Source organism: Camelus bactrianus, chromosome 12 (assembly GCF_048773025.1).
Source record: "Camelus bactrianus isolate YW-2024 breed Bactrian camel chromosome 12, ASM4877302v1, whole genome shotgun sequence".
Taxonomy (NCBI): Eukaryota; Metazoa; Chordata; class Mammalia; order Artiodactyla; family Camelidae; genus Camelus; species Camelus bactrianus.
Window position 1 is genome coordinate 63985493 of NC_133550.1, and position 25660 is coordinate 64011152.

Here is a 25660-nt window from a genome sequence, read left to right on the forward strand (position 1 = left end):
GCAAGGAAACAGTTTAGCTGAATGTGAGAAAGAATAGCTTGAAATTTTTCAGAAGTGGGCACATGGAATGATGAACTCCTGGTGTAGAGAGGGGTCCAAATTTTGAAATATATAAATTTTTTTTTAGAAAAAGTGATTTCATGAACATTCAGGTTGTTCAGGCTTCCCAAAAATTCTCTTTCCATCTTTATTAATGTATAAATCTGAGCCGTCCCATGTGGAAACTTAACTATAAATTAATTAAAATTGAATAGCATTAAATATTCCACTCCTCAGTCACACTCAGCACACTTCGAGTGCTCCGTAGCCACATGTGGCTGGTGGCTGCTGTATTGGACAGTGAGGATCGAGAATATGTCCGTCGTTGCAGGAAGTCCTCCTGACGGTGCTGGCTGTTGTGAACAGATGTTTTCACAGAGTTGGGAAGCAGAGCAGTATCATGATTAGGGACTGAGCGTGTAGACGGTTCATTTGTTAACACTGGAGCTTATCTCCGTTTGGAGGGGAGGCTAAGGGGGAGGGCCTGGGACAATAGCAGAAAGTGGGTGAGTCAGGCTGGATTTTGGTCACTCTACGTGAGCCTCAGTTTCCTCCCTTGGAAAATAGGCTAATCATAGGAGCCACCCCACTGGGTGTCTGTGGGGATTGAACGGATGTGACGCACGCAGAGTGCTTAGCACAGTGCTCGCTTCATACTAGGCACTAATAAGTATTCTTCTCTTATCCGAAAGTTGTATTCTATATGAGCATTATTTTGTCCTTTTTTTTTTTTCCCCAGTCAGCATTATACTTAAATCTGTTTTTAAGAGTTGATATGTGCCTGTAGATTGCTTAATTGTCCCCTTGCCGTTGGGAATTCGGTGCTTCGCCTTTTGTCTGCACTGTAATTATGATCGCGGTCATTTATGTTGCCTGCTGGGCCAAACACTAGGTGTTGTTAGACTCATTTTTATTTCTAAGGAAACTGAGGCTTAGGGCAGTTAATTTACATAAAGTGAAGATCTATGTATAGATATCGGAAGGATGTCAAAGATATTTGATAAATGAAAAAAGCAAGTTGCAGAACAACTTGTATAGCTTCTTATTTGTGTGAAAAATACAGAGGGGGCTGAGTATGTGCACAGGGGTAATAACAGAAGCTGTGCCAGTGCTTCATGTCGTCTGCTAATCCTCACAGCAGCTCTGTGCGGAAATGAGTACTTAGGGTAAATTGTCCTGGATGACTCAGGTAGTAAGTGGGTGGCCTGCCAGATTCAAGCCCGGGTCTCCCCACTCCACCGCAGTGCCCCACGTTCCTCTCCACGCAGGCCGTTGCAGGACCTGTGGTTGGTGGGTTGTTCACCCCTGCCCAGCAAGGCAGATAGTGAGGATCCCTTGGTGGATTTTGAGGTGGAGGGCAGGTGGATCTGAAGTCTGCATTGGGAGGTCACTCCTGCTGTGGTGAGTGGTGGTTGAGGGTGCTAGTTTCTAATAGGGTCTGTTCTCCTGACTGTGTGACCTGGATAGGGAGTGGCAGCTGTGCACTGGTATTGGTTCAGATGCCGAGGTTGGCAGGATTTAGATTTAAATGTCCAGGTGACATATATATAGAAGGGAGCCTGGGGCAGTGGCTTTGCCTTTTCCCTTGCCCAAGGGTAAGACCTCCTAGCAGAGAACACCACTGTTCTTTCCCTCTGTCACTTCTTTGGGTTCATTTATTCTTCCCCTGGTCACAGTGTACCTGGTGAAGGTTGTCACCCATAGTTTAAAATTAACAGACCCCATCATAACAATCATTTATCTGTTGCTGTATAACAGGTTGTTGCTGCCAAACTTAGAGGCTAAAACAATCAACATTTCTCGCTCATGGTTCCTGACGGCCAGGAATATGGGGATGTGTTTGTGGAGTGGTTCTGGCTCAGAGTCACTCAGGAAACTGCAGTCCAGATTGTCGGCCAGGGCTTGGACTATGGCTGAAGCACTTGCTTGTAAGACGGTGTGCTTACACACCTAGCAAGGTTGTACTGGTTTGGGGCAAGAGGCCTTAGGTCTCTGTAGGTGGGCCTCTCTCAGGACTGTTTAAATGTTTTAACAGCAGTAGTGGCTGTCTTCCCCCAGAGCAATTAAAGGAAGAGAGAGCCAGGCATAAGCTGTCCTTTTTATGACCTAGTCTCAGGGGTCCCCTAGCATCACTGAGCCATGTTCTGTCCACTAGAAGTAAGTCAGTAAGTCCGCTCCACATTCAAGGAGAGCAGGATTAGGCACCACCTTTTGAAGGGATGAAGAACCATCCAGAGCACATGTACCAGGTTTTCCTCATTAATTTTTTTACCTATTCAGCTGATATTTATTAAATCTCTAATATGTGCCAAGTAGTCCAGATACAGATAAATAAGACAAATAAAACTTAATTCCAAGGCTCGAGGAACTTGCCGTACAGGTAGAGTAGCAGCTGCCGTGTGGGTAGTGCTTTATAGCTTAGCGAGGACGTCTGCACGTGTTCTCACTTAACCTTCCCAGTAACTGTGATCCCTGTAGCTGGTTGTATCCCCATTACCCATCTTTTCTTTATGGGGTATTTTCTTAAGTGGACAGAACTTGGCTTTGATCCCAGCAAATCTGACTGTAAATCCCTTGAACTTTCTACAGGCTGTGTTCTTTGTGGCTACTGTATCATTCCTGGGCCTCAGGTGAGGAAACTGAGGCTGCAGTCACTGAATGGCTGTTAACATTTTAATTCCTTGCTTTTTTCACCACACTGTGACATCCCTCAGGGGTGGACCACCCTAAATTGTCCACTGACAGTTGCTGTTGTCTTTCTTCTTACAGAAAGCCCTGGGTGTGCGGCAGTACCATGTGGCCTCAGTCCTGTGCCAACGGGCCAAAGTGGCCATGAGCCACTTTGAGCCCAATGAATACATTCGCTATGACTTGCTAGAGAAGAACATTAACATTGTCCGCAAACGGTAAGGCTGCAGGATGAGCTGTGGAGACTGGGAAAATGGTGCTACCGGTGCTACCGGTGCTGCCGGTGCTGCCTGCCCCTTTTGGGCATTGTAGGCTGCGCTTGGCAAAGGATGTTTGGTGGTGGTGGTGGTGGAATCAAGGCATTTAGGGTATAGTGATCCCTGCAGAGGAAGGGTGTTCCAGATCAGTGGTGGACCTTCTGCCCTCTCTGGCAGGGAGAAATCTGTTATCAAGAAGCCTGGAGATGTGGGACATAGGAAATATCTCAGGCACTCTTTGGTTCTGTGGCCTGAACCTTTTCCAGGAAGATGACTAACCCTAGGCAAGTCCTCTGGCATCTGCCAGGCCCAGTGGCTTCAGAAATATTTTCCTCTTTGGTGCATAAGCCCAGGGGAGAGCTCAGGTTGAGACCCAGAAGGAAATCTCAGGTGGAATCTTGAGCATATCTTTTTTCTGGGCCATTCTTTGCTCATTTGGTAAAACATCCGCCACCCTTGCACTGCTGTCCTGTGTGCCAGGTTCTGGGCTAGGTGCTGGCACAGGTGGGATGAATAAGACACCACAGGAGGATGAGGAGTGGGGGCTGGTAGTTCATACCAACCAGCCCTGCTCCTGGAACTTGAACGACTGCAGACAGAGCTCTGTGCCTGCCCATCTGATCACGTGACCCTGGGAGCTCTAGAACAAGTGTGAATTCACAGTAGACCCATTTACAGCTGGGAACAGGCTCAGGTGTACAGCAGCTTGCCCAGGGCCACAGTGAGTGAGTGATGGGACCTTGTCTCTGGGCCCTCGTCCAGTGCTCTGGCCACTGGCCCACACTTCTCTCTGTTGCCACTTTGCGTCCTCTTTACTGGTGTCTTGTCTTCACTTCAGTTGTAAGGGTAGGGGACTATCTCAGTCTTCACCTCTAGCAGTCTCCAGCATGGCATCACCTAGTTACAGTGAGGACCTCTTAATGTGCATTGAGGATGTTCATCTGATGCAGGTGGTCTAGGCCTTACTACTCAAAATGTGGCCTGTGGGTCAGCATCACTGTCATCAACAAGCAACATGGGGAGCTTGTTAGAAATGCAGAGCCTCAGGCCCCACCAAGGCCCACGGAGTCAGAATCTGCAGTGTAACAGGAGCCCCAGGTGGCTGAAGTGCCCACCAGAACGTGAGAAGCACTGGCCAGTTTCCCAGCTGGTCCTAATATGTAGTGAGGGTTGAGACCACTGTCCCCATCACTGTAGGACCTTGTACAAATACTTTTCCCCCATAAAACACTGTTTTATTTATTCTTAGAATTCTCGGATCATAGCTCAGTGGAAAAATGATGGATTTTTTTTAGTCTACAAAACACTCCCACCTGGCTCTTCATGCTTGGAAGGAGAATTGACATACAAGCTTACTTTGAGATAACTTGACATATGAGTATTAGTCACCATTTTGTCTTTGCTATAAAAAATTAATAAAAAAAAAACTTCCCTTTAACGTAATTCTTTTTGGTTTTAATTTTTACCAGTAAAATTAATCTTCCCCTAAAAGTTTTCCTTTGCCTTTTTATACCAACCTTGCATTAACTAGAAAAGTCCAATCGATAACTTTTCAGCATTTTCCAAATTAGTACAGACTAGGGATGTTCCATTTTCATTATTGTCATAGAGGAGTGGTTCTCATTGGGGGTGGACTGAGGGGTTGATTTTGGTCCCCCAGGGGAATTTAGCAATGTCTGGAGACATTGTTGGTTGTTGTAACCTGGGGTTGGGTGGTAGTTTACTGTTGTCTATTGGGTAGAGGCCAAGAATACTGTCAGACATCCTGCAGTGCAGAATACAGCCCCCTCAGTAGGGAATCATCTGGCCCAAACCGTCAGTGGTGCCACGGTTGAGAAATCCTTCTGTAGAAAAAGAAAGCAGAAGTGAGGCTATACTAAAAATATACTAGTGGATTAAAATAGATGTACCAGTGTTTTAGAAGAGCGGGGGACATGTATCCTTCACCCTGTAACTGTGACGGAAGGGGCCTGATTCTGTTCCTGGGAACTGGGTCTTTTGTCATCCAGTGAAGTGGGGGGATGGATGGGACATGGAGGGCCCATTTTGCTGTTTTCCTCAGTTAATCCTCAAGGAAACGTGATGATGAACTTGTCCTGAGGCGTTTGTCATTGTCAGGCTTTTTAATGCAAATTCAGACATTTGCTGTCTAGGTCTTTGGTTTTAAAGCCTTGCTATTTTTCGGCTCCCCTGGGACCCAGGAGGAGGGCCTATGCTCCGTGCAGTGAGTCACCGTCTATACACCAACCAGCCTGGAGACGCTGCTGCAAAAGGGGGCCAGGCTTGCGCTGTTTTTATTCAAGGTTCTCATGACAGCAGAACTGTAGAGATTTTCAGACTTGCCATTTGCTCTGCTGTTGCGCACAGAGCCAGCACCCTAGGGAACACTTGCTCTCAAGGGGTCAGGTAAACTTGGAAGTGAGGGGCTAGAACCCAGGCTGGCGGAAGGAAGTGTCTCTGCTTTCCCCGCAGAGTCATATTGGTAATAGCAATAACAGTAATGATAATAATTGAACACTTACTGCAGGCTGGGCCATCTGAGTTTCCAGATGATGCTGAGAGACATACAGGGCAGGGAAAGAGCCTGAGCAGTGGAGCCACACTGCCTTCTCCTTGCATCCTAGCTCTGCCACTTGCTAGCCCGTGACCAGGGTCGGGTTGCTTCACCTAACTGTACTTCAGTTGGCTCATCTGTGTTGTGAGGGTAAAATAAGTTATATACATGAGTGCTCGGAGAAATGCTGAACTAAAAGTCAGTGCTGTGATAAACCTGTAGTACAGAAAGCGGATCAGTGGATGCGTGGGGGTGGGGACAGGAGGGAGGGGTTAAAAAGGGGAACGAGGAGACTGTTGGGGGCGATGGATGTGTTCATTATCCATCTATGGTGATGATTTGACCAGTGTATACATACGTCAAAACTTACCAAATTGTTGACTAAATATGTGCAGTTATTACACACGAATTATACCTCAGTAAAGCTGTTTAAAAGCAATTAAGTGCTGTATAAGTGTTGTCTGTTCTCTATTCCAGTCCCAGCCCTACACTTTAGAGATGGATTGGTGAGGGCTCTGAGAAGGGCAGTGTTTTATCTGGTTACAGCGGGTTTAGTAATAAGGTCAGGTCTAAACCCAGAACCTCTGACTCCTAGTCTGATACTTTTCCATTGGCTTGTTGGGTGTGAATGGATCTCCGCCTCTTCCCTGGAGGCCTCAGGTTTGGCCTAAGCTTTGAGAATGGTGGAAGACAGAGTGTGGGGTCTGGATAGAATGCATGCTGAGTGAGGGGGCGGCAGCAGAGAGTCAGAAGGGAGAGCCTTAAGGTTGAGGGGTTGAGAGTTGGCCTGCACGAAGCTCAGTCTGCAACGGGGAGCTGTGACGAGGAGGCAGTTGAGTCCTGGCAGGGCCTGCATCCCCCCAGGGGTCTGGCTTGGACTGCCATCTTGGCCCTGATGAGGACAGGAAGGGAGGGAAACGGTCTAGGAACAGGGTCTTATGAGAGGCCAGAGGCAGTTTCTGTTCTTGAGAGCTGACAGCCACACTCATCTTAATGGGATGAGAGCAAGTGGGACAAACTGGTAAGGCTTGAGCGTATTAAGGTAAGGAGGCCTCCAACACCTGAGGTGGAGGGTTGTGAGTGGAGGGCGGGGAAGACTGGGCGAGGGGGATGCTGGTGCGGATTCTCTGTGTCTTAGTGGGGCTGACTGCTCGGGGACATGGCCGTGGACAGAGAGAAGTAGCGGATCCAAGATGAGACTCTGGCTGTTAGAGACTCTGAGTCTCCATTACCTCTTGTCATTTTATTAAATGACAGGGATACAGTAAGGATTAACTAACGAGATATACATGTAATAAGTGCTTATCAGATGATAGCAATTAATATTCTGGAAAAGCAAATATCCTTAAAAAAAAAAAAAGGCCTGTCACTTCTGTGGTGTTGCCATTCATCAAGTGATTTTGGACCTAGTGAGTGCCAGGCGCTGCGCCGTGTATGGGCGGTGCCGCAGTGAGCAGGACCAGGCCGTCTCCCCTCCCTGTCCAACAACAGGGTTGCCATGTGTAGAGAGGGAATGGCCGTGGGTGGACGGAGGATTGTGCAGCCAGTACCAGGCAACCCCTGCCTTCTCCCACCAGATTGAACCGGCCTCTGACCCTCTCAGAGAAGATTGTGTATGGACACCTGGATGACCCGGCCAACCAGGAGATCGAGCGGGGCAAGACGTACCTGCGGCTGCGGCCAGACCGCGTAGCCATGCAGGATGCCACGGCCCAGATGGCCATGCTGCAGTTCATCAGCAGCGGACTGCCCAAGGTGGCCGTGCCGTCCACCATCCACTGTGACCATCTGATCGAGGCCCAGCTCGGGGGTGAGAAAGACCTGCGTCGGGCCAAGGTGAGCTGAAGTGGGGTGGGGGATGGAGGAGGCCAGTGGGACATGAGATGAGAGGTGCAGCCCTTGAATTAGGACATTGCCCCAAATTCTAATGGGCTCTTTGGTTTAGTCTTTTTTTTCCGCCTCTCTCTTTTCTTTCCCCCCCTTTTCTCCCTCTCTTCTAACTCTGAAAATACCATTTGTTCACTGTGAACATGTTAGAAAATACTGAGAAAGCCTAAAGAAAACAAAAATCATCCTTAATTTTACCACACTAAAGATATCTTCTCTGGTCCTTTGTCTGTCATGTAACACTGTTTTGTTAGAGAAATGATGCAGATATCAGGCTCCGATACATATTGCCAGTTGCTCTGGAGAGGGGACTGTAAAGTTCCCTTTCTGCCAGCATCACATGTGCACTCACTTGTGTGCTCTCCTGACCCCTGAGGACCCTGTCAGCAGGTAGGTGGGTGGTGTCGCTGTTGGTAAATTTGAAGCGTCTGAGGCATGTGCAGTCAAGTCCCACACCTGCGCGGGGCGAGGTTAGGGCCAGACCCCTATCCCCGCTCCCACTCAGTGCCCTCTCTGACTGCTTAACCTCCTTTGTGGGTTTTCCTCTTCTGTGGGTTTTGCTTAATGAGGTAGAAGGGGCCGGATGCCACACTGAAGTTGTTTCCTTTAATTCTCTTCACCCTTTCTTATGAAGCTGAATTCCTTCTCCTGCCTCCAGGCCCTGTTTGTGGTACCTTTGTGTGTGCCTACTCCTGGCAGCAGCAGGCCTCTCCCAGCTCTGGGCCTCCACCCTCTCCACCCCCCGCAGTGGAAGCAGGCACCGCTCTTGTGGGGCCTTTGGCAGGGGCTGAATGCTGGCAGGGCTGTGGCCCGGCCGGGCACAGAGCAGGGCATGCAATTGAAAGCGCTTTGGCTCCCGGGGTCAGCCCAGCTCAGAGAGCCTCTCAGACCCATGGGAAATGCTCAGGGCAGCTTTCCCATTCAAGTCCCTACTTCCCACCCTAGCCTGCTCGTTTGTGTCCTGGTGACACAGTGGCTCCACTCAGCTGAAGGAGCCCAGCCTGCTGGCCGGTGGTCTCCACGCTGGCAGCAGCGGTGCTGGGAGCTGGTAACATTACACGGCTCCTGTGGTGCTGGAAACTGGGTCCTCTTGAGCCCTAAGGCTGAATGACTGTCCACACGAGGGCCACTGCCTTCTCTGTCTAGTCCTCCCCTTTATGGATTTAAAGTCTACCTTCTGGAGATGAGATTCACAGAATCATAGGATTTTAGAGCTCATTCCCTCATTTATTTAACAAATGTTTATTGAGCGTTATTTGTTTGCCAGACACTGTGCTAGTTGCCTGGGATTCAGTGTGAACACGACAGATGGGGGCTCTGCCTCCATGGGTCTCATCTAGTAGGGAGATAGAAGCTAAACGATCACACAGATTGGTAACTGCCAACTTGTAAATATATATATTATGAAGGGAGAGTATAGGACGCTGGAAGTATAAGAAAGGTGTCTAATTTAGACTTTGGAGGGGAAGGACAGACTCTGTGAGGATGTGACATGTAAGCTGAGACCTGAGAGATGAGTTAATGTTAACTGGAGGAAGGACATCCTAGACAGATCAGAGTACACAAAGGCCTTGGTGCCTTTGTGGAGTTGGAAGGCTTGTGAGGCTGCAGCTGTGAGGTGGGTGGGGCAGGCACAGGCAGGGCCTTGAGGACTGTGGGTGCTATCCTAGGAGTCGCTGAAGGGTGTGACAGGAGAGGGATGTGGCCAGATTTACATTTATTTGTAAAGGATCCCTCTGGTTGGAGCTCAGAGAGGCAGAGTGACCTGTCCAGGGTCACACACACAACCAGAGAGGTATCTAGGCTGAGCTCAGGTCGAGGCTCTGCTACGTCGCTCTGTGGCTGCCCTGCTGCCTCTTCCCCCCACACGCATAGACACACAGCCACCTCCCTCCTGCCCTCGGTATCAGTTTTATAAGTGACTGATTTGTCCATGAGAAAACCAATATATTATTCATTAGACAGACTGCCCTGGGGACCCAGGTTCTTTGTCTGCCATTCCTTCACTTGGGGGAACCACTTGGGCTCTCAGAAGGATGCATGGTTGGTCTGGAGTTTAAATGAAGAGGGTTGCATGGTTTTAAGGGTATTTTATTAAGGACCCAGTGGAGCCCACAGTGAGTCCCTCCTCTGCCTTGGAGCGCGGCTCTCCTGTGCCCAGAGGCTGGCAGGTCTCATGTCCTAGTGCCTCCTCTGGGACTCTGCAGTCCGCTGTGGTCCCAGCCCTTTTGCCCCTGAGGTCTCACCTGTCCGGGGACATGCCATGTCTTCCAGATAAACTCTGGCTTCATGTCCATGTGCTGAGAAGCCTTCCCTTCCCCCTGAGGATGCTGCCCTTGAATTATAATCAGAATGGGTACCACCCTGTTGTGTTGTTTTATTGAATAGTATGTTTCAGAATATGATTATTTGGAACAGTCCCATTTGGGGCCCATCAAACGTATTACTAAGTGTTGAGCACCTACAACATGCCAGACAGTGGTCGAGATGTTCTGAGATACAGTCTCCATAAGGGAGGTAGCTCTGTTTTTATTAGAATTTGGCTCTCTGCTCTGTGGTTGGACAGACCTAGTTTCAAACACTGACTCCTCTGTTTGACCCTGGAGTCTCCAGTAGGTTATTTCACCTCTAAGGTTCTGTTTTTGTGCCTGTAAAATGGGCTTGATGACAGTATCTCCCTCCCTCGTGGGATGGGCTGTGAGGGTGTTTACATGGTGCCGTTTTTGTAGCGCACCCTCAGTAAATGTCAGCCAGGATTACAGATGAGGCTCCGATGGAGAAGCAGCACCCAGCATGAGGCATTGTGGGACTGGCTTGTTCCCTCACCACCACCATGTCCCAGTTAGTCCCCTGGTGGCATGCCCCTCACTGCTGGCCTTGGCTGAGGACTTGAGTGCCAGAGGGACCCTTGGAGATGATGTAGCCCAGGTCCTTCTACAAATAAGGAAACTGAGACCCAGAACAGGGAAGGGATTTGTTCTGGATCCACTCCCTGGCCAGGTGTCACAGAACTGGGCTCTGTCTCTGCTCCCTGTCTTTCTCTTGGGCCCGCCAGCTAAGGCTGTGGGCCACCATCCAAGCCTTTTGGAATGATTTGTAGAAGGCCTCCAGGAGAGGCCTGTCTTCAGAGCGCCAGCATTTCAGAGTCACAGGGGAGGAGGGGCTGTGGAGGGAGGAGGGCATGAGCGGACTGTGTTACTAATGCTGGTTATTGATTTGTCTCAATAGGACATAAACCAGGAAGTTTATAATTTCCTGGCAACGGCAGGTGCGAAGTATGGCGTGGGCTTCTGGAGGCCTGGCTCTGGAATCATTCACCAGGTAAAGCAGGGCCTGGCCTGCCTTTGGGGGTAGGCAGCGGGCTGGCTGCCCTCAGGGAACCGGAGACCTCTTCCAGGCCTGCAGGAGCAGGGGGCTCGGGCGGGCGGGGGAATTGGATGACATCTCCGTCAGCCCTTCGGCTCCTCCTCCTTCGTTTTAAAATTAATTTTCATTGTGTCAAATTATACATTCTCAGTCTCTGTGTGAGAAATTAAAACAGTCCCTACTGACCATCTCAGTAACCAGCATTTTAAGATTGACATGTTTCATCCTACACCTTCTTCTAAGCATTATGGTATTGCTTTTTGTTTTGCCTTTTTCCACAAGCATTATACCTTGTTGCACGGATAGCTGACATTTGATGGGCACATACCATGTGCCAGGCACCAGACTTGGCACTTTGCAGATACTACCTTACTCCTTGCTCACCACGACCTTGTGAGGTTGGGGGTTTTATTGTCCACACCTGACAGATGAGGACGCTGAGGCGCAGAGAAGTTAATCTCCTTGCCCAGGGGCACCCAACCGGCCAAGTGTGGAGCCAGGATTTGCATCCAGCATCCTGGCCCCAGAGCCAGCCCTCCGCACCACTGTGCTGCTTTGCGGCTTCTTGTTATACCAAGAGCTCTTCCCCACTCAGTGCACAGAGTGCTTCTCAGAGTCTTTGGCCCCATGATGGTATTCTGTAGGATGGAGGTACCAAAGGTGACTGCTTTGGTTTGTGGAGTATGCACTGGTTTGTGTCCACATGCCATCCATCCTGTGTGTGAAACCTGTCTCTGTACCTTTCCAAGGTGACCTTTCTCCCCACCTCCATCCCAAGTCTCACTTCCAGGCCTTCCTTCAAGATGAGCTGAGTCAGGCTGTAATCCGACCCTGCATGGGCTCCCTGCACTACCGCACTCTGAAACCAAAGCCCACAGATCACTGCTCTGCCCTTTTCAAACCATCGCCCTTGCCAGGAAGAGGACCCCTGGGAATGGCAGGTCACATCGGCCTGTAGGAGCTAGAAAGCCTCTGAGTGGTGGGGCTAGGTTGTAGGTGGACCCAACCTTGGCCTCTTGTCATCAAGGGGACCACAATCCAAGTGTCCCCTATTCCACCTCCGTACAAATGCCCGGGCCTCTCTGGCAGCTTCTGGGCCAGAGTTTAGGGCAGTGAGTGATGGCAGTTCACATCTGCCACTGGCTAAGTGTACGTGCAGTCTGATGTATTTGTTCCTTTAAAAAGAAAGTTCCCAGGGAGCGTGTGATCTCTGCAGCTCTCCTCTCCTCTCCCCCTCAGTGTTAGGCAGCTTTAATCCGCCATGTCCAAATCAGACTTTAGTCCCTTTCCCTCCTCCTCAAATGCCCTGGTAGATCTTCCCCCTCCACAGCTCTGCTTTCTGGTTGCCTCTGTGAAGCCCCTGGCCCTCCCCGGTGCCCAGCATTGGGGGTCTCCTGTGTGGTCCTCTGTGAGACCCTTCACATTGTGACCACAGTGTGTGCCGAGTGCTTTCCTCACCGGACCATGTGCTCTCTGGGGACAGGGACTGTGGCCTCTTTATTCCTCTCCAGCTCTGGGCCCAGGGCCAGTTCAGCACAGAATAGGTCCTTAGTTTATGCATGTTGTGCAGATTGATGGCTGAATTTCCAGTTTTACGTTCTAGATGTTAGTCCAGGCTAAAATACACTTCTCCCCTGCCAACCACTGAGGTCACTGTCACAACTAGCTTCATTGTGACGCTTTCTGCAGTCCTCGGGTCTCCACTGACTGCTGCCTTTTGGACGTGGACCACACTCATGGTCTACACCGTGTGGCTACACTGAATTCTCTGTCTGGTCTTTGTGGATCAGACGTTTACAGTCTTGGGGAGCTTTAGAGATTTTTTTTTTTTTTGAGAGTTACGTTTTATTTGGCAGGAGGACTCAAGCCGGGATGACAGCCTCTCAGATCACGCTGAGGGACTGCTCCCTAGAGATTATTTCAAATTGTTTTATATGGCTGAGGCGAGAAGGGCCAGAGAAATGAAACAGTTAAACAGTGTTCTCTTTTGTTAAGCATTTTCTCTGTGTTGGCCTGTTCTCGCCAGCTGCCTCGCTCCTGGGAAAGGAGCAGGTCTTCTAACCTTGTGTATTCCCTCGATGTGAGACTCCTCAAGCCTTGCTGAGTCTGCTGGCTGCCCAGCCGAAGGCAGAATCCCTGGGGGTTCTGTGACAATCCAGGGAGCCTGCGCACTCTTCATGCAGTCCTGCCAGTTTGTAGAGCCTTTCACGTCTCTGATCCCATTTGTCCTTCCCAACATCCATGTGTGTGTGTTGGGGCATAATTCCATCTGACAATGAGCAACCAAAGCTCAGATGAAGGATCTTGCTGCAAAATAGTAAATAAAAATAATTCCTCTGCCAGGCATTACTGTTACAGCTTGATGTACATGTACCCATTGAGTCCTCCAGTGAGGGGAGCAGTATTGTCGGCTACTTTTTATAAATGGGAAGACAGGCTTGGAGAGTGAAGTGACTTGCCTGGGGGCCCACAGCTTAGTAGGTGGTGGGGCCAGAGCTCAGACCTAGGCACGGTTACTGTCGGCCAGGGCTTCCTAGAGCAGTCCTGCAGCCTCAGAGTGTCTGGCACCTCGGGTGCCAGGTTGGTAGACAGGCCGGTGCTGGGATAGCTGCTCCTGTAGCCCCATCAGATTTTGGGGGGAAATGCTCCTTCCCAGCTAGGAGGAGAGCCTCAAGAAAGGGAACGCTGTGAACTAGGAGTGGTGACGAGGCCAGTCAGCATCTTCCTTAAACAGATCACTTCTCTTCTCAGAGACACCAGCACCGTCTGTGCTTTTTAGTGCAGCAGGGGAAAAACTCATGGCCTGTGCCCTCATTGGGTCTCAGTGCTTCCTTGCAGGTGCTGGAGCCAGGCTGTGAAAAATGTCTGCCCTGTTAAGAAAACAGATAAGCACACTCCACGCGTCCACCAACCACATGAGGTAGGGAGTGTTGTCAGGAGCACCTTTTAGTGGTCAGCGCTTGTCCCCGGGCCTGTCATAGGACACATTGTTGTTTCATCTGGTTCTCGCCACGATCCTGGGGACAAAATGGTGTGGCCATTCCTATTACTGAGCTAACAGACGAGGAAACCAAGGTTCAGGGAGGCACTTACAGCCCAAGTCACACAGTCAGGGACTGCCAGAGCTGTTCGTGAGCCCAGGCCACCTGTCTCCACTCCGCACTGGAGGTGCCCCCACCTGGAGGAGTGCCTAGGCGTGGCCCAGTGGCCTAGTGTCAGCAGGGCAGTTTTGCAAACCTCTTCGGGGCCCTACCTTCATTCTCTGTGAGGACTTTAAAGCTTAAGCTCTTGGGTTCTTTTTCAGATCATTCTGGAAAACTACTCATACCCTGGAGTTCTTCTGATTGGCACTGATTCCCACACCCCCAATGGTGGTGGCCTGGGGGGCATCTGCATTGGAGTCGGGGGTGCTGATGCAGTGGATGTCATGGCTGGGATCCCCTGGGAGCTGAAATGCCCCAAGGTGAGGGGTGGGGAACGGTGCCTTTCAGGTGGCAGCAGAGGGGCGGTTGGTGGTGTTGAATTGGGAGATGAGAGACCCAACAGGGCTGGGAAAACAGGTCAGGCTCAGACCTCTTTGGGAGGGAGGCAGGGATAAGTAAGCTGAAATGGGAACTCCAGCCAGTAGATTCCGGGTTGGAACATGACACACGGCACACAGGGCCAGTAACTGCTTTCTTGCCACATCTGTTCAGGTGATTGGTGTGAAGCTGACGGGCTCGCTCTCTGGCTGGACCTCACCAAAAGATGTGATCCTAAAGGTGGCGGGTATCCTCACAGTGAAAGGCGGCACAGGCGCTATTGTGGAGTACCACGGGCCTGGTGTAGACTCCATCTCCTGCACCGGTGAGGAAGGTGGCCACCTCACATGGCTCTCAGCCTGTACTGGGCCTGATGGAGCCTGTCGTTGAGCCATAGTGAATGGCTTTCCCCTGAGAATCTGTCCAGTCAATTTGGAGATTGGGGATGGATACTTAGAGGTTGAGGTTTGGTTGTCTGGTCCAGGTCCCTCGTTAAACAGGAGATCAAGGCCCCTCAAGGATGGCAGATAACGTCCCTGTGGCCACAGAGTTAGGGGCTGAGCCAGCTTGGCCGCAGCCTTGGGCTGCTGTGGGTGGTCCAGTAGAGGATCTCACAGAGTGCCGAGGTGGTGGTGGGAGTGGAACCAGCCAGGGCTTGAATCACAGAGCAGCCCCATCCTCACATCTTCCCTGGGCTGGACATGGGGCCTCCCTCTTCCTTTGGATTAGAAACCATCACCTGTTAGTCCCCAAGACCAGATAGGAACCAGGTAGGACTATGCATCACTCCTGGTGATCTGACCTCAATGCCTGGGCCCTCAGAAATCCAGGTAGACTTGGAACGAGCCTTAGAGTTGGTTCAGTCCAGACTTCCCCTGCCTCAGCTCCACAGCAGCCCCACAGAGCTGCTGGTCAGCCAGCCCTTGTCTCCCTCCAGTGATGTGGGGCTTGGCCTCATAGGTGGCCCTGCTGCCATTGCACAGCTCAGTAGGAATTTGGTAACACAAACCCAGACCCGTGTCCCACCAACCTCATGAGGCTGATCTCAGTCAGGACATCTGTAATCTCTCCAGTTCTTTGGGTGGCTCCATGGTCCAGGCAGTGGATGTCATTCCAGTCTTAGTGCTGGAAAACTCAGAAACATTTCCACATAGCACCGTGGTGTGGCTGACAGAGTGCACACCAGGCAGATGGGCCTAGACCCAAAGGCCTCGCCTGCGCTTGCTTTACGGCATGACCTTGGACCTCTCTGAACCAGTTCCCTCGCCTGCACAATGGACACAGTAACAGCCAGATAGTCAGTCTGGCCTGGTCAGCTGTCACTACATATGGTGGCTGTCTAGTTGCCGAGCAGGACAGCCAGGCCCAGCACTGGAACCTGCTGGTAGGGGCTGACCCTTGAGTTCCCTTCATTCTATCCAAAGGCTACTCTTAAGAGCTCTGGCCCTGTGGCCTCTCTTCACTGGCCCTCATTTTAACCCTGGGCCACGAGGGCAGTGAGAGCAAGGGAAGAAGTGATGCCAGCTCCCTGGTGTGAAGACGTGTGCACGTCCAGCAGGTGTGTGGGACCCTCACCCAGCTGCTGTTCCTCCACAGGCATGGCGACAATCTGCAACATGGGCGCAGAAATTGGGGCCACTACATCAGTGTTCCCTTACAACCACCGGATGAAGAAATACCTGAACAAGACAGGCCGGGCAGGTAAGCTGGTGTCTAAGGACAGGCTTCAGAGGCCCTGAGAAGCCCCTAATGGTCTACGAGGAGTGATGTGTGTTACTGCTCCTGTGTAGGATGTCTGTAGCTCTCATCAGCTTCTTGAAGGGTCTGGCATCTAAGTGTGAGATATCTCTGCCTCAGGCTTGAAATTTAGTTTCACCTGAAAGGGTGTCTGAATACTGATTCTTGGCCTGGTCCCTGGTGCCCTCTGCGGGACACTCTGGAAATGGCATGGATCTGCTTCTGTTTATAATTCCTGCCCTAGCAGTGGGAGGAGGAAGAATATTCAGAGCAAGAACCGCTTTCTTAGCCTCCCCCAGCTACTTCCCTGAGGTTCTAGCTTGGTTTCTTTGAAACCGAGACTTGGAGGGGAGGGGGATGCTCAGTGGTAGAGTGCCTGCCTAGCACGCACAGGGTCCTGGGTTCAATCCCCAGTCCCTCCACTTATTTAAGTACCTTACTTATTTTTTGTAAGTATTAAGTATTTAAGTACCTTACTTATTTTTTTAAGTAAGTAAACAAATACATCTAATTATCTCCTCCCTACCCCCTCAAAAAAAAGAAAAGAATGAAACCTAGAGTTGGAAATGGGGCCTGCAGGAGGGATCCTGGGAGCCTCTGAAGGGAGGTGAGCACGGGCGATTGGTGGAGCCAGAGGCCAGGGGACCCTGGGGAGAGCCTGTCAGTTTGTTTCCAAGGTCTGCACACATGGAGTCCTACCTGGAAGGCCCTCCACTTGCTTCTTATCAAGTAACTTCTCCTTTAAACCTCGGCACTTCTCATCTCCAGGAAGCCTTCCCTGACTCTGAACCTCAGTCAGTGCTTCTCCTGTGCTCCTGTGTTTTTCTGTGCCTTTGTTATATCATGTTGTAACTTCCAGCTTACTGATGGCTCTTCAAGGGCAGGGATGGTGGCTTGTGCTGTTTGTTTTGTTCCTCTGTTGGCCCAGCCAGTGCCCAGGGCCCAGTGTCTGGCAGGTGCCAGGTAACCGTGGCCCATGTGGGTGGATGAAGTCTCGTGACCAGTTTCCCTTTTACGTGCTGGTCTCCCTCCCTTGTTGACTTCAGACATTGCCAACCTCGCTGATGAATTCAAGGATCACTTGGTGCCTGACCCTGGCTGCCATTATGACCAACTAATTGAAATTAACCTCAACGAGGTGAGTAAGGGAATTGAGTCCAGAAAGTTTCTGAGGGTCGGGGTTGGGGGAGGGGTTCAAGCCCCATCTGGGGACTTCCGGTGCGCCCTGGGGAGAGGCATGGCAGGTCCCTGCCTGCACACCCAGCGGGGCTCTTGGGCTTTTTGTTCCTGGGCATCCCTGTAAACTGCTGCCTGAATCAGGCCTCAGTGGGGTGGGCGGGGCAGCGGGAAGGATGTATGGCTGAGGGGAGAGTGGAGGTGGCTGTGGCTGGTGATTCAGGAACGTTCACTTTGTCCCTGCCTCAGCTTTAGCAAAAGCCAAGATTTCGCCCCGGAGTTTGCTTTGTTGTGAGAGTTTAGCCGGCAAGGCCCAAGATTCCCAGGCCTGAGCCTGGCACCCTGAGACCTGTAGACCAGGGCAGTGTTTGGAAGGCCAGAGGAAGGGCAGTCTGGAGGAGGCAGCATAGGGTGGCTGACGGTTTAGGCCCTGAAGCCAGTCTGCTTGAGTTCAAATCCTGACTCTGCCACTTAAGGCCTGTGACCTTGGGAAAGTGACCTAGCCTCTGTGGGCCTCACTTCATCGTGTGTAAAGCCCAAGGTGGTCCTGGGAATTGAATGAGCTAATTCATGTAATAGCAGTTGCTAACATTTATTGAGCACCTGCTGTGTGCCAGGCACTTCACTAAGTGCTTCACATTGATTGAAAAGTATTAGCACATGTAAAGCATCTGGCCTTAAGTCTGTTTTTTTGTAAGATTCCAAAAGCACCATGGTATGGGAGATAAGGGACTTAGGAAGCTGGCAACCTTGATTCATCCCATGCCTCTGGGTCTCTTAGCTGTGTGACCTTGAGCAAGGCACGGCAGCTCCGTCATCTGCAGGCTGGAGATAACGAGCTGTGGGTGTTGGGAGGGATCCCAGCAGCTGGTGCACGTACGGTGCCCATTGCTCCAGTCCCTGGCATGAGGTCTGAGCCATGAGAATAGTAATTGGTTGGCCTCCCAGGCCCCCCATGACTTGGTGAGCAGGAGCCAGGCAGCCTCTGAAGAAGAGAGGCTGTCCACATGCCAAGATGTGTTCTCTCCTCCTGCCTTTCTTCAGCTGAAGCCGCACATCAATGGGCCCTTCACCCCGGACCTGGCTCACCCGGTGGCAGAGGTGGGCAGCGTGGCAGAGAAGGAAGGGTGGCCCCTGGACATCCGAGTAGGTGAGCATCCTCCACCCACGCGGGGCCAGTGGTCTGCCCGGGGCAGTGGACGGTCGCCGTGCTTACCTGAGTGTACCAGGCACTTTCTGAAATAGTTGGGTTTTTCTTTATGGCTTTTTAGAGAAATTCCTTTTTCTTGGTATAAAAAATATCTATCAGCCTAGAGAATATTGACAAACAAGAAGTTTAAGACACCTCTGTTCCCAGCCTTCAGCCAGAATCAGCTCTAGGAGCGGACAGGTGTCCTTGGTTTCTGTGACATGCGCATACTGAGGTCTGTTTTTCTGTTTTACAAACACTTCCTCATACCAACCGTGATGCCTGATTTTACGTTACTTGATTTACATGTACGGACTCACTGGCACGTTGGTATCACTGGCACCGACCACTATCACAGTACAGTGTGGCTGTGAAGCACGTGAACCGGGTGGCCTGCGTTTGAGTCTGACTCTGCCACTTCACAGCTGGGTGACCATGAGCAGGTTACTTGCCTTCCTGTGCCTCGGTTCCCCATCTGTAGAACAGGGGTGATACCATACTCTCCCATTAAAATTGCTGGGAGGAGGGACGAGTCAAGACATGGAGAGCTTGTACAGTGCCTGGTATGAAATGCTGTATGATGTATTCGCCCTCAGTAGTTGAAGTAAATAAAAAGAAATCTTCGGTAGTTTAATAAGTAGAAAATAAATCACTGAATTGATGGACTGTGTGATGTCACCCAGTCTTCATTGATTCTTTGAGTAACTATGATAGACTTTTTAAAAAGAACTCCAGTTAAAAAGCCAGGGAATACTACAAAGTATAAAAGAAGAACATTGGCATCTCCTGTAGGCCCTCCGCCAGCCATGGTTGTGTTTAAATATTTCAGTGCGGGCCCTCTGAGGTGTGCACATGCAGATTGTGTCAGTGTAAGAGTGGCTTATTCCACTACCACATGTGTTCAGTGTCATGGTCAGTTTCTGCATCGTCTTCCCTTAAATAGCTGGGTCAAGAGCAGCCTCTTCTTTACTCTTAGACAGTTAGGTTGCTTTCAGCTTATCTCTTAAGAACAGCCCCTGGCCCAGCACAGTTGGTGAACTCTTGACCAGATCTGGATAGTTTGAGGTCAGGCGGGGAGCTCTGGTCACTCTCCTCCTGACCCCTGGCCCCACCACCCACCCACAATCACCAGGGCTGATCGGCAGCTGTACCAACTCCAGCTATGAGGACATGGGGCGCTCAGCCGCTGTGGCCAAGCAGGCGCTGGCTCATGGACTCAAGTGCAAGTCCCAGTTCACCATCACACCGGGCTCTGAGCAGATCCGAGCCACCATAGAGCGGGACGGCTACGTGAGTGCCCACACACCCCACCCCTGGCTCTCCCACCCCACTGCTGAGTAATGTGGCTTCAGGGTGGGACAGGCCACAGCCTGGTAGGCAAGTGCTGGTTCAGTTCCCAGGAGCCGCCCCAGGGTTCTGATACAGCTCTTCCTCCTTCAGGCTGAACCACCCTTTTCCATCAGCCACCTGCCCACCCTGACAGTTCCCTGTCCTCTCCCCACTGCAGGCACAGATCCTCAGGGATGTGGGCGGCATCGTCCTGGCCAATGCCTGTGGCCCCTGCATTGGGCAGTGGGACAGGTGAGAAGTGCACATTCGATAGGACAACCCCATCTTTGATAAGAGGGCCCCGATGTCCTGGGGTACAGAGCCCCACATTGTTGAGGGGAGATGTTGTTGGTGGGAGGAGAAGACTCAGCCCAAGGCCTCTAGCTTCAGAGGCTGTTGCACTAGAAGACTTCTCCAGGCAGGACTGAAAGTTGGGCAGGAAGGAAAGAGCAGCAGCACTGAAGGCCACCGGGCTGCAGCTGGGGGTGCAGGAAGAAGCCAGGGACCCTCACCCTCATGGCACCGTGGAGGGCTCTGATGGAGTCTTGGAAGGAGGCAGTGGCCCCGGATCAAGAAACTCTGGCCTCGGTCTGTTTCTGTCTTCTGTGTGGTGTCAAGCAGACCTCGGTGATGCCTCAGCTCCCCTCCTGCTCTGTACGTGTGCGCCCTGGGAGGTGGTGGCTATTTCAGGGCCTCTGCATTCTCCCCTCTTCTGCCGTGAGCTAGGCAGGGCAGGCCAGGTGACAAGGCCAGACATCCCTAACTCTGTCCCCTCTGACCTGGCAGAAAGGACATCAAGAAGGGGGAGAAGAACACAATCGTCACCTCCTACAATAGGAACTTCACGGGCCGCAACGATGCTAACCCCGAGACCCACGCCTTCGTCACATCCCCGGAGGTGAGACTGCCAGGCCTGGTCCTAGCCTGGGGGGGCTCTGGGCGCCCTGCCCTGGCTGGTCGAGGGAGTTGGGGGCTTGGGGCCAGGGCATCTGACCTCAAAGGGCTGCTGAGGGAGGGTTGGCATCACAGGGCAAGGGGTTGTCGGAGCAGAAACCAAAAGCCACAGGCCTTGCCAGCCCCAAGCATCGTGCTCCCTTGGTGCCCCCTGTCTGGCTCCCCTCGGTCCCAGGAGTCTGAGGTGCTTGTTTAAACAGCTGTGGTCACTAACGGGAGCTTCAGAATCACCCCCCTGCACAGACGGCAGCCCTGCCTCTACCCCACCATACCGGGCGGGCGCAGTCACTCCCTTCCTCTGTGCCAGGTCCTGTCAGGGCTCCGAGAGCAAGTCCAGGAAGCGCTCGCACCGTCCCTGAGCAGGAGGGAGCCCCGTGCTCTGGGCATTTAGTGGTTGTCAGCACATGGCCAGTCTTTTTTGATTTGGTTTTGGGTTTTTTTTGTTTGTTTTGGGGGGGAGAATTAGGTTTATTTATTATTATTTTTAATGGAGGTACCAGGGATTGAACCCAGGACTTCGTGCATGCCAAGCACTGCACTCTTCCACTGGGCTATACCCTCTGCCTGACTTGGTTTTTTAAATGAGTGTTCCAGAATTACTCTTGTGGAAAACGGCCCCTTCCGTGTTTTCGGTGTGCTACCCGGTTAGGAACGTTCATCGCAGCAGCATTTCTGTGCCAGGGCCTCTCCGGGGCCAGGGTGCGCCTGTGATGGGGAGACGAGCACGCCGTGGGCCGTGCCGGTCCTGCCTCAGGGGGCTGAGGGCCAGGCCCAGCGCCGTGTGGTGGAGGCCAGACTGCCACATGGTCCTGGGCCCAGAGATTCCTGTGGCTCCCGCCTCTGAGAGGAAGACTGGTCTGTGGAGAATTTAGAAATTTCCTGGGCTCAATCTCAGTTTTGGCTTAGGCTTCTGCTGAGGTGGAGGGATGGGAGTAGTGTGTGGTGCTGACCAGCACACCGGCCACCTCCATTTCAGATCGTCACAGCCCTGGCCATTGCTGGCACCCTCAAGTTCAACCCAGAGACTGACTTCCTGACGGGCAAGGATGGCAAGAAGTTTAAGCTGGAAGCTCCAGATGCAGACGAGCTTCCCCACGCGGTGAGCAGGCACCGCCACCTCTGCCGTTAGCCACCTGGGGGCCTCAGGCAGCTCCCGCCACTGTGTGGCTGAGACCCTTCCCAGCATCTCAGCCAGGGGCGCTCTGGTAGTGAGAGTGAAGCAGCTGTATTCACTGGAGGGAGAGGCTTGGAGCACAGGGGAGCCTGCCTTCTGTGAGAGCCTGTCCATGTGGGGACTAAAGGCTTGGCATCCAATGTGTCCCCTGCTGCAGGAGTTCGACCCTGGACAGGACACCTACCAGCATCCGCCCAAGGACAGCAGTGGGCAGCGGGTGGACGTGAGTCCCACCAGCCAGCGCCTGCAGCTCCTGGAGCCCTTTGACAAGTGGGATGGCAAAGACCTGGAGGACCTGCAAATCCTCATCAAGGTCAGCGGCACAGGGGCGGGGAGCACAGCCCCAAGCGCCAGGGCACCCTCCCCTGACTAGCAGGAAGCATGTTCTCCCAAGCCCCGCTGCAGGAGAGGGTCAAGATTAGGGTAGGGGCAGGAAGGGAGGTGTGGCCGCAGAGGAACAAGGGCTTCTGTGGTCCAGTGTCCCCTCTTCCCCTGCCCCGGACAGAACTGGATCTGGCCGGCTGCTGTCTGGGGCTCCCAGCAGTCTGGCTGCAGCGGGGGAGGGCTACGTCCAGTGGGTGTGGGCGGTGAATGTGGGAGGTCTCCGGCCGTCTGGCCTGACCAGCTGTGTTCCCATGGTGGGGCATCAGTGGGTATGGCTTGTGTTTAGGAGCCAAGCAGATACAAGCCTTTGTGGTGTGGCCAGAGGCCTCAGACCCATGACAGACATGGATTTATGGTGTTTACCAAGGGGTTTCCAGGCAGTGACACCCAGTATTAAGCCCATGTGGTAGATGAAACTGGTAAGTCACCAGCCAGGACCCAGACAAACCCCTCATCTGGCGCGAGGGCTGTAGCTGATCTTCCAGCCTGCGCATCTCTAACCTGGGGGCCCAGCCATGCTCTGACCTCTGCTGTCTCTGGTCACCCACCCAAGGTCAAAGGAAAGTGTACCACTGACCACATCTCAGCTGCCGGCCCCTGGCTCAAGTTCCGTGGGCACCTGGACAACATCTCTAATAACCTGCTCATTGGTGCCATCAACGTTGAAAATGGAAAGGCCAACTCTGTACGCAATGCCGTCACCCAGGAGTTTGGTCCTGTCCCTGACACTGCCCGTTACTACAAGGTGGGTCAGAGATGATGGGGACAGGGATGGGGTCCTCTGGCACCTCCTGGTGGCGGGGTTGGACACAGTGGGTGGTCTCCACCCAGGAGCCCACACCAGTAATAGCGATGAAGTTGAAGATGTTGTCATGGTGGAAGTCCCGTGTCTGTCACCCCAACTGCGCCCTCCACCCACACCTGCCTCCAGGTTAAGCACTGACGGGCAGGTCACACCTGGGTCCCAGGACCACTGCAGATAGCCAGGGCCAGTGTCTGATCACCTTTCTTCCCAGGGGCTGGTTTGGGCCTGATTCACCTCTGAGTTCACCTGCCCTTGGGGAGGAGGTGAGGAGAGGACTCTCTACCCCCTTGTCCTGTGAGCCTTGGGAAGCCCAGAGGCTAATGAGCAGGGCCAGTGCCCTCCCCTCCCTCATAAAGTCCCTCCTTACTTGTGTGACAGGAACACGGCATACGGTGGGTGGTGATCGGAGATGAGAACTACGGCGAGGGCTCCAGCCGGGAGCACGCAGCACTGGAGCCTCGCCACCTCGGGGGCCGGGCCATCATCACCAAGAGCTTCGCCAGGATCCACGGTGAGCTGGAGCCCGGCCCCGGCCCCGGCCCCAGCCCCAGCCACCTCCCCTCACTGGCAGCCCAAGGCCACCCAACCTCAGCCAGTGGCTGACTTGGGCCTGGAGCCACGCGCCTGGTCTCTAGGCTGTGTCCACAACTCCTGTTTGCCACCACAGCCCACTAGCCTCCAGCCTCTGCCCCTTCTGATCTGTGTTGAGTCTGACACCCACAACTTCCCATCTCAGGCTTGTACTGGTCTTGCTTCCAAACTTGTAGACCTAAACAGTTGAAATCCAGGGCACGTGGTCAAAGGGTCTTCTCCGAATGTCAGAGTCTATCGGGAAGGCCTTAGAGAAACACAATCACCAGAGCACACGTGCACAGGACCTAGCAAAGGGTCCCCGGTCACTGGGAGCACAGCCAGTCTGGTCCTCGTAGTCACTGCCCCAGGTTTTTCCCCATGTGGCAGGTCTAGGGGTGTCTCTCCCAGAGCCCTGACTGGGCTTGGCTGGTGAGGTTCCACACAGAAGGGAGGGACGGGACCTGCCCCCAAGGACTCCATGTGCCCTCTGCCTTCCAGAAACCAACCTGAAGAAGCAGGGCCTGCTGCCCCTCACCTTCACTGACCCAGCCGACTACAACAAGATTCACCCTGTGGACAAGCTGACCATCCAGGGCCTGAAGGACTTTGCTCCTGGCAAGGTCAGGGGGCCAGGGAAGGAGGGTGGACTAGCCAGCCCATTTCCCCCAGGGCCCTCCTAAGGGGTTGGGGGCAGCCACCTTGGTCCTCTACTTTCTATACCTGGCCCACCTGCACCTCCTCCCATGAACCTTTGTTCCAGCCAGAAGGGCCCTTAAGTTCTCCAGGCAGCCCCCCAGAGAGGGCAGGAAGTGCCTTCCCAGAGACGAGGGTGGCATGGGCTTAGGCCCTCATGCCCTCCATTAGCCCAGGTGTGGCACTCAGAGGCCAACAGCCCAGGCCCAGCAGGACCCTTTTGACCCCAGGAGTTAAACCATCCAGGTGGCCACCCAGGCCCAGACCTGGCCCAGGACTTGGTTCGCCTCACTGGCCTGAAGGCCCCAGGGCAGTGTCCTGCCTTCCTGACCCTCTGGAAGAACCGAGGGCCGTGTTCCTGAAACCCCGTCCACCCACACTTGCCTCCCTCCTCACAGCCGCTGAAATGCATCATCAAGCACCCCAATGGGACCCAGGAGACCATCCTCCTAAACCACACCTTCAACGAGACCCAGATCGAGTGGTTCCGTGCCGGCAGTGCCCTGAACAGAATGAAGGAGCTGCAGAAGTAAGGTTGTGCTCTGCCACCACCGTCCTCCCGCCCTGCTCCTCAGACCCAGCTCTGGTGTCACAAGTGCAGTTCTGCGTCATCAGAACCAGATCTGATCCTATCCAGCCACGACTTCCCGCTCCAAGATGGTGTGGCCAAGGCCTCCTGCCCTCCCTCCCTCGGCCCACGGAGCGACCCAGAGTTGGGGGCAGGGGGTTCTTCATATGTTTCAGACCCCCCCACTTCTTGTTTTTAGTTTGGTTCAGATCTCAAGCAGCTTCATGCAACTATTTATTTTTGATGACAAGACTCCCATCCAGTTTTCCTCTTGTCTGATCATTTCACTTGTGGCTGAAGGATTTTAAAGAAACTTTTGCTCTTGTAAGGAAATAAGAATCCAGATTCAGTGACTGTTTCCTGTGTGAGTGGTGGTGTCTGTTATGAACTCCAGGGTTGGGGGGGGTGGTCCTTACAGCCAGTCAGGGGAGGCCCCCAGTGGCCATGCTGCATCTGGGCCCATCACTGCATTGTTCCACTTTTCAGCCCCACTTCCCTGCCCTAATTCACCTCTGCCTGTGAGGCAGCCTCCCTCTTTCCCTGGGCGCTGAGCTGCCCTCCAAACACCCTGCGAAGGTCTGTTTTACAGATAGGCCACCACGTCCAAGGCCACAGCTGGTCCCTGTGTGCACTGTCCCTTGCCCCTCACCCCCTGCTCCGCAGCTGCTCCTCTCCCTGGAGCAGTGTCCAGTAGCCCTGCCCACACCTCCATGCTCCTGTGTCTGCCTGAGCCTAAAGACCAGAGCGGGAGGCAGGCTCCAGAGAC

General features: G+C 52.8%; 1 protein-coding gene and 1 long non-coding RNA gene across 3 annotated transcripts in view; one reads left to right on the forward strand and one right to left on the reverse strand.

The window, feature by feature from the left end:
* The window catches only part of ACO2 (aconitase 2), a 47733-nt gene extending 22481 nt beyond the window's left edge, over positions 1 to 25252 (forward strand). For both annotated transcript variants that reach the window (XM_045520614.2, XM_010960233.3), the window contains 17 exons: positions 2809 to 2945; positions 7116 to 7374; positions 10654 to 10746; positions 14096 to 14254; positions 14487 to 14637; positions 15909 to 16013; positions 17096 to 17187; positions 18270 to 18375; positions 19547 to 19704; positions 19922 to 19995; positions 20530 to 20641; positions 21674 to 21796; positions 22029 to 22184; positions 22809 to 23000; positions 23439 to 23571; positions 24132 to 24253; positions 24725 to 25252. In XM_045520614.2, the coding sequence (XP_045376570.2) occupies positions 2809 to 2945; positions 7116 to 7374; positions 10654 to 10746; positions 14096 to 14254; positions 14487 to 14637; positions 15909 to 16013; positions 17096 to 17187; positions 18270 to 18375; positions 19547 to 19704; positions 19922 to 19995; positions 20530 to 20641; positions 21674 to 21796; positions 22029 to 22184; positions 22809 to 23000; positions 23439 to 23571; positions 24132 to 24253; positions 24725 to 24859 (2307 nt within the window). In that variant the 3' untranslated portion in view covers positions 24860 to 25252. The remainder of the gene's footprint in view (positions 1 to 2808; positions 2946 to 7115; positions 7375 to 10653; positions 10747 to 14095; positions 14255 to 14486; positions 14638 to 15908; positions 16014 to 17095; positions 17188 to 18269; positions 18376 to 19546; positions 19705 to 19921; positions 19996 to 20529; positions 20642 to 21673; positions 21797 to 22028; positions 22185 to 22808; positions 23001 to 23438; positions 23572 to 24131; positions 24254 to 24724) is intronic.
* Positions 16400 to 16651, reverse strand: LOC141579460 (uncharacterized). The gene is made up of 2 exons (XR_012510948.1): positions 16522 to 16651; positions 16400 to 16484 (listed from the first exon to the last, which is right to left on the reverse strand). It is a non-coding gene; the product is annotated as an uncharacterized LOC141579460 (long non-coding RNA).
* Positions 25253 to 25660: the final 408 nt, after the last annotated feature.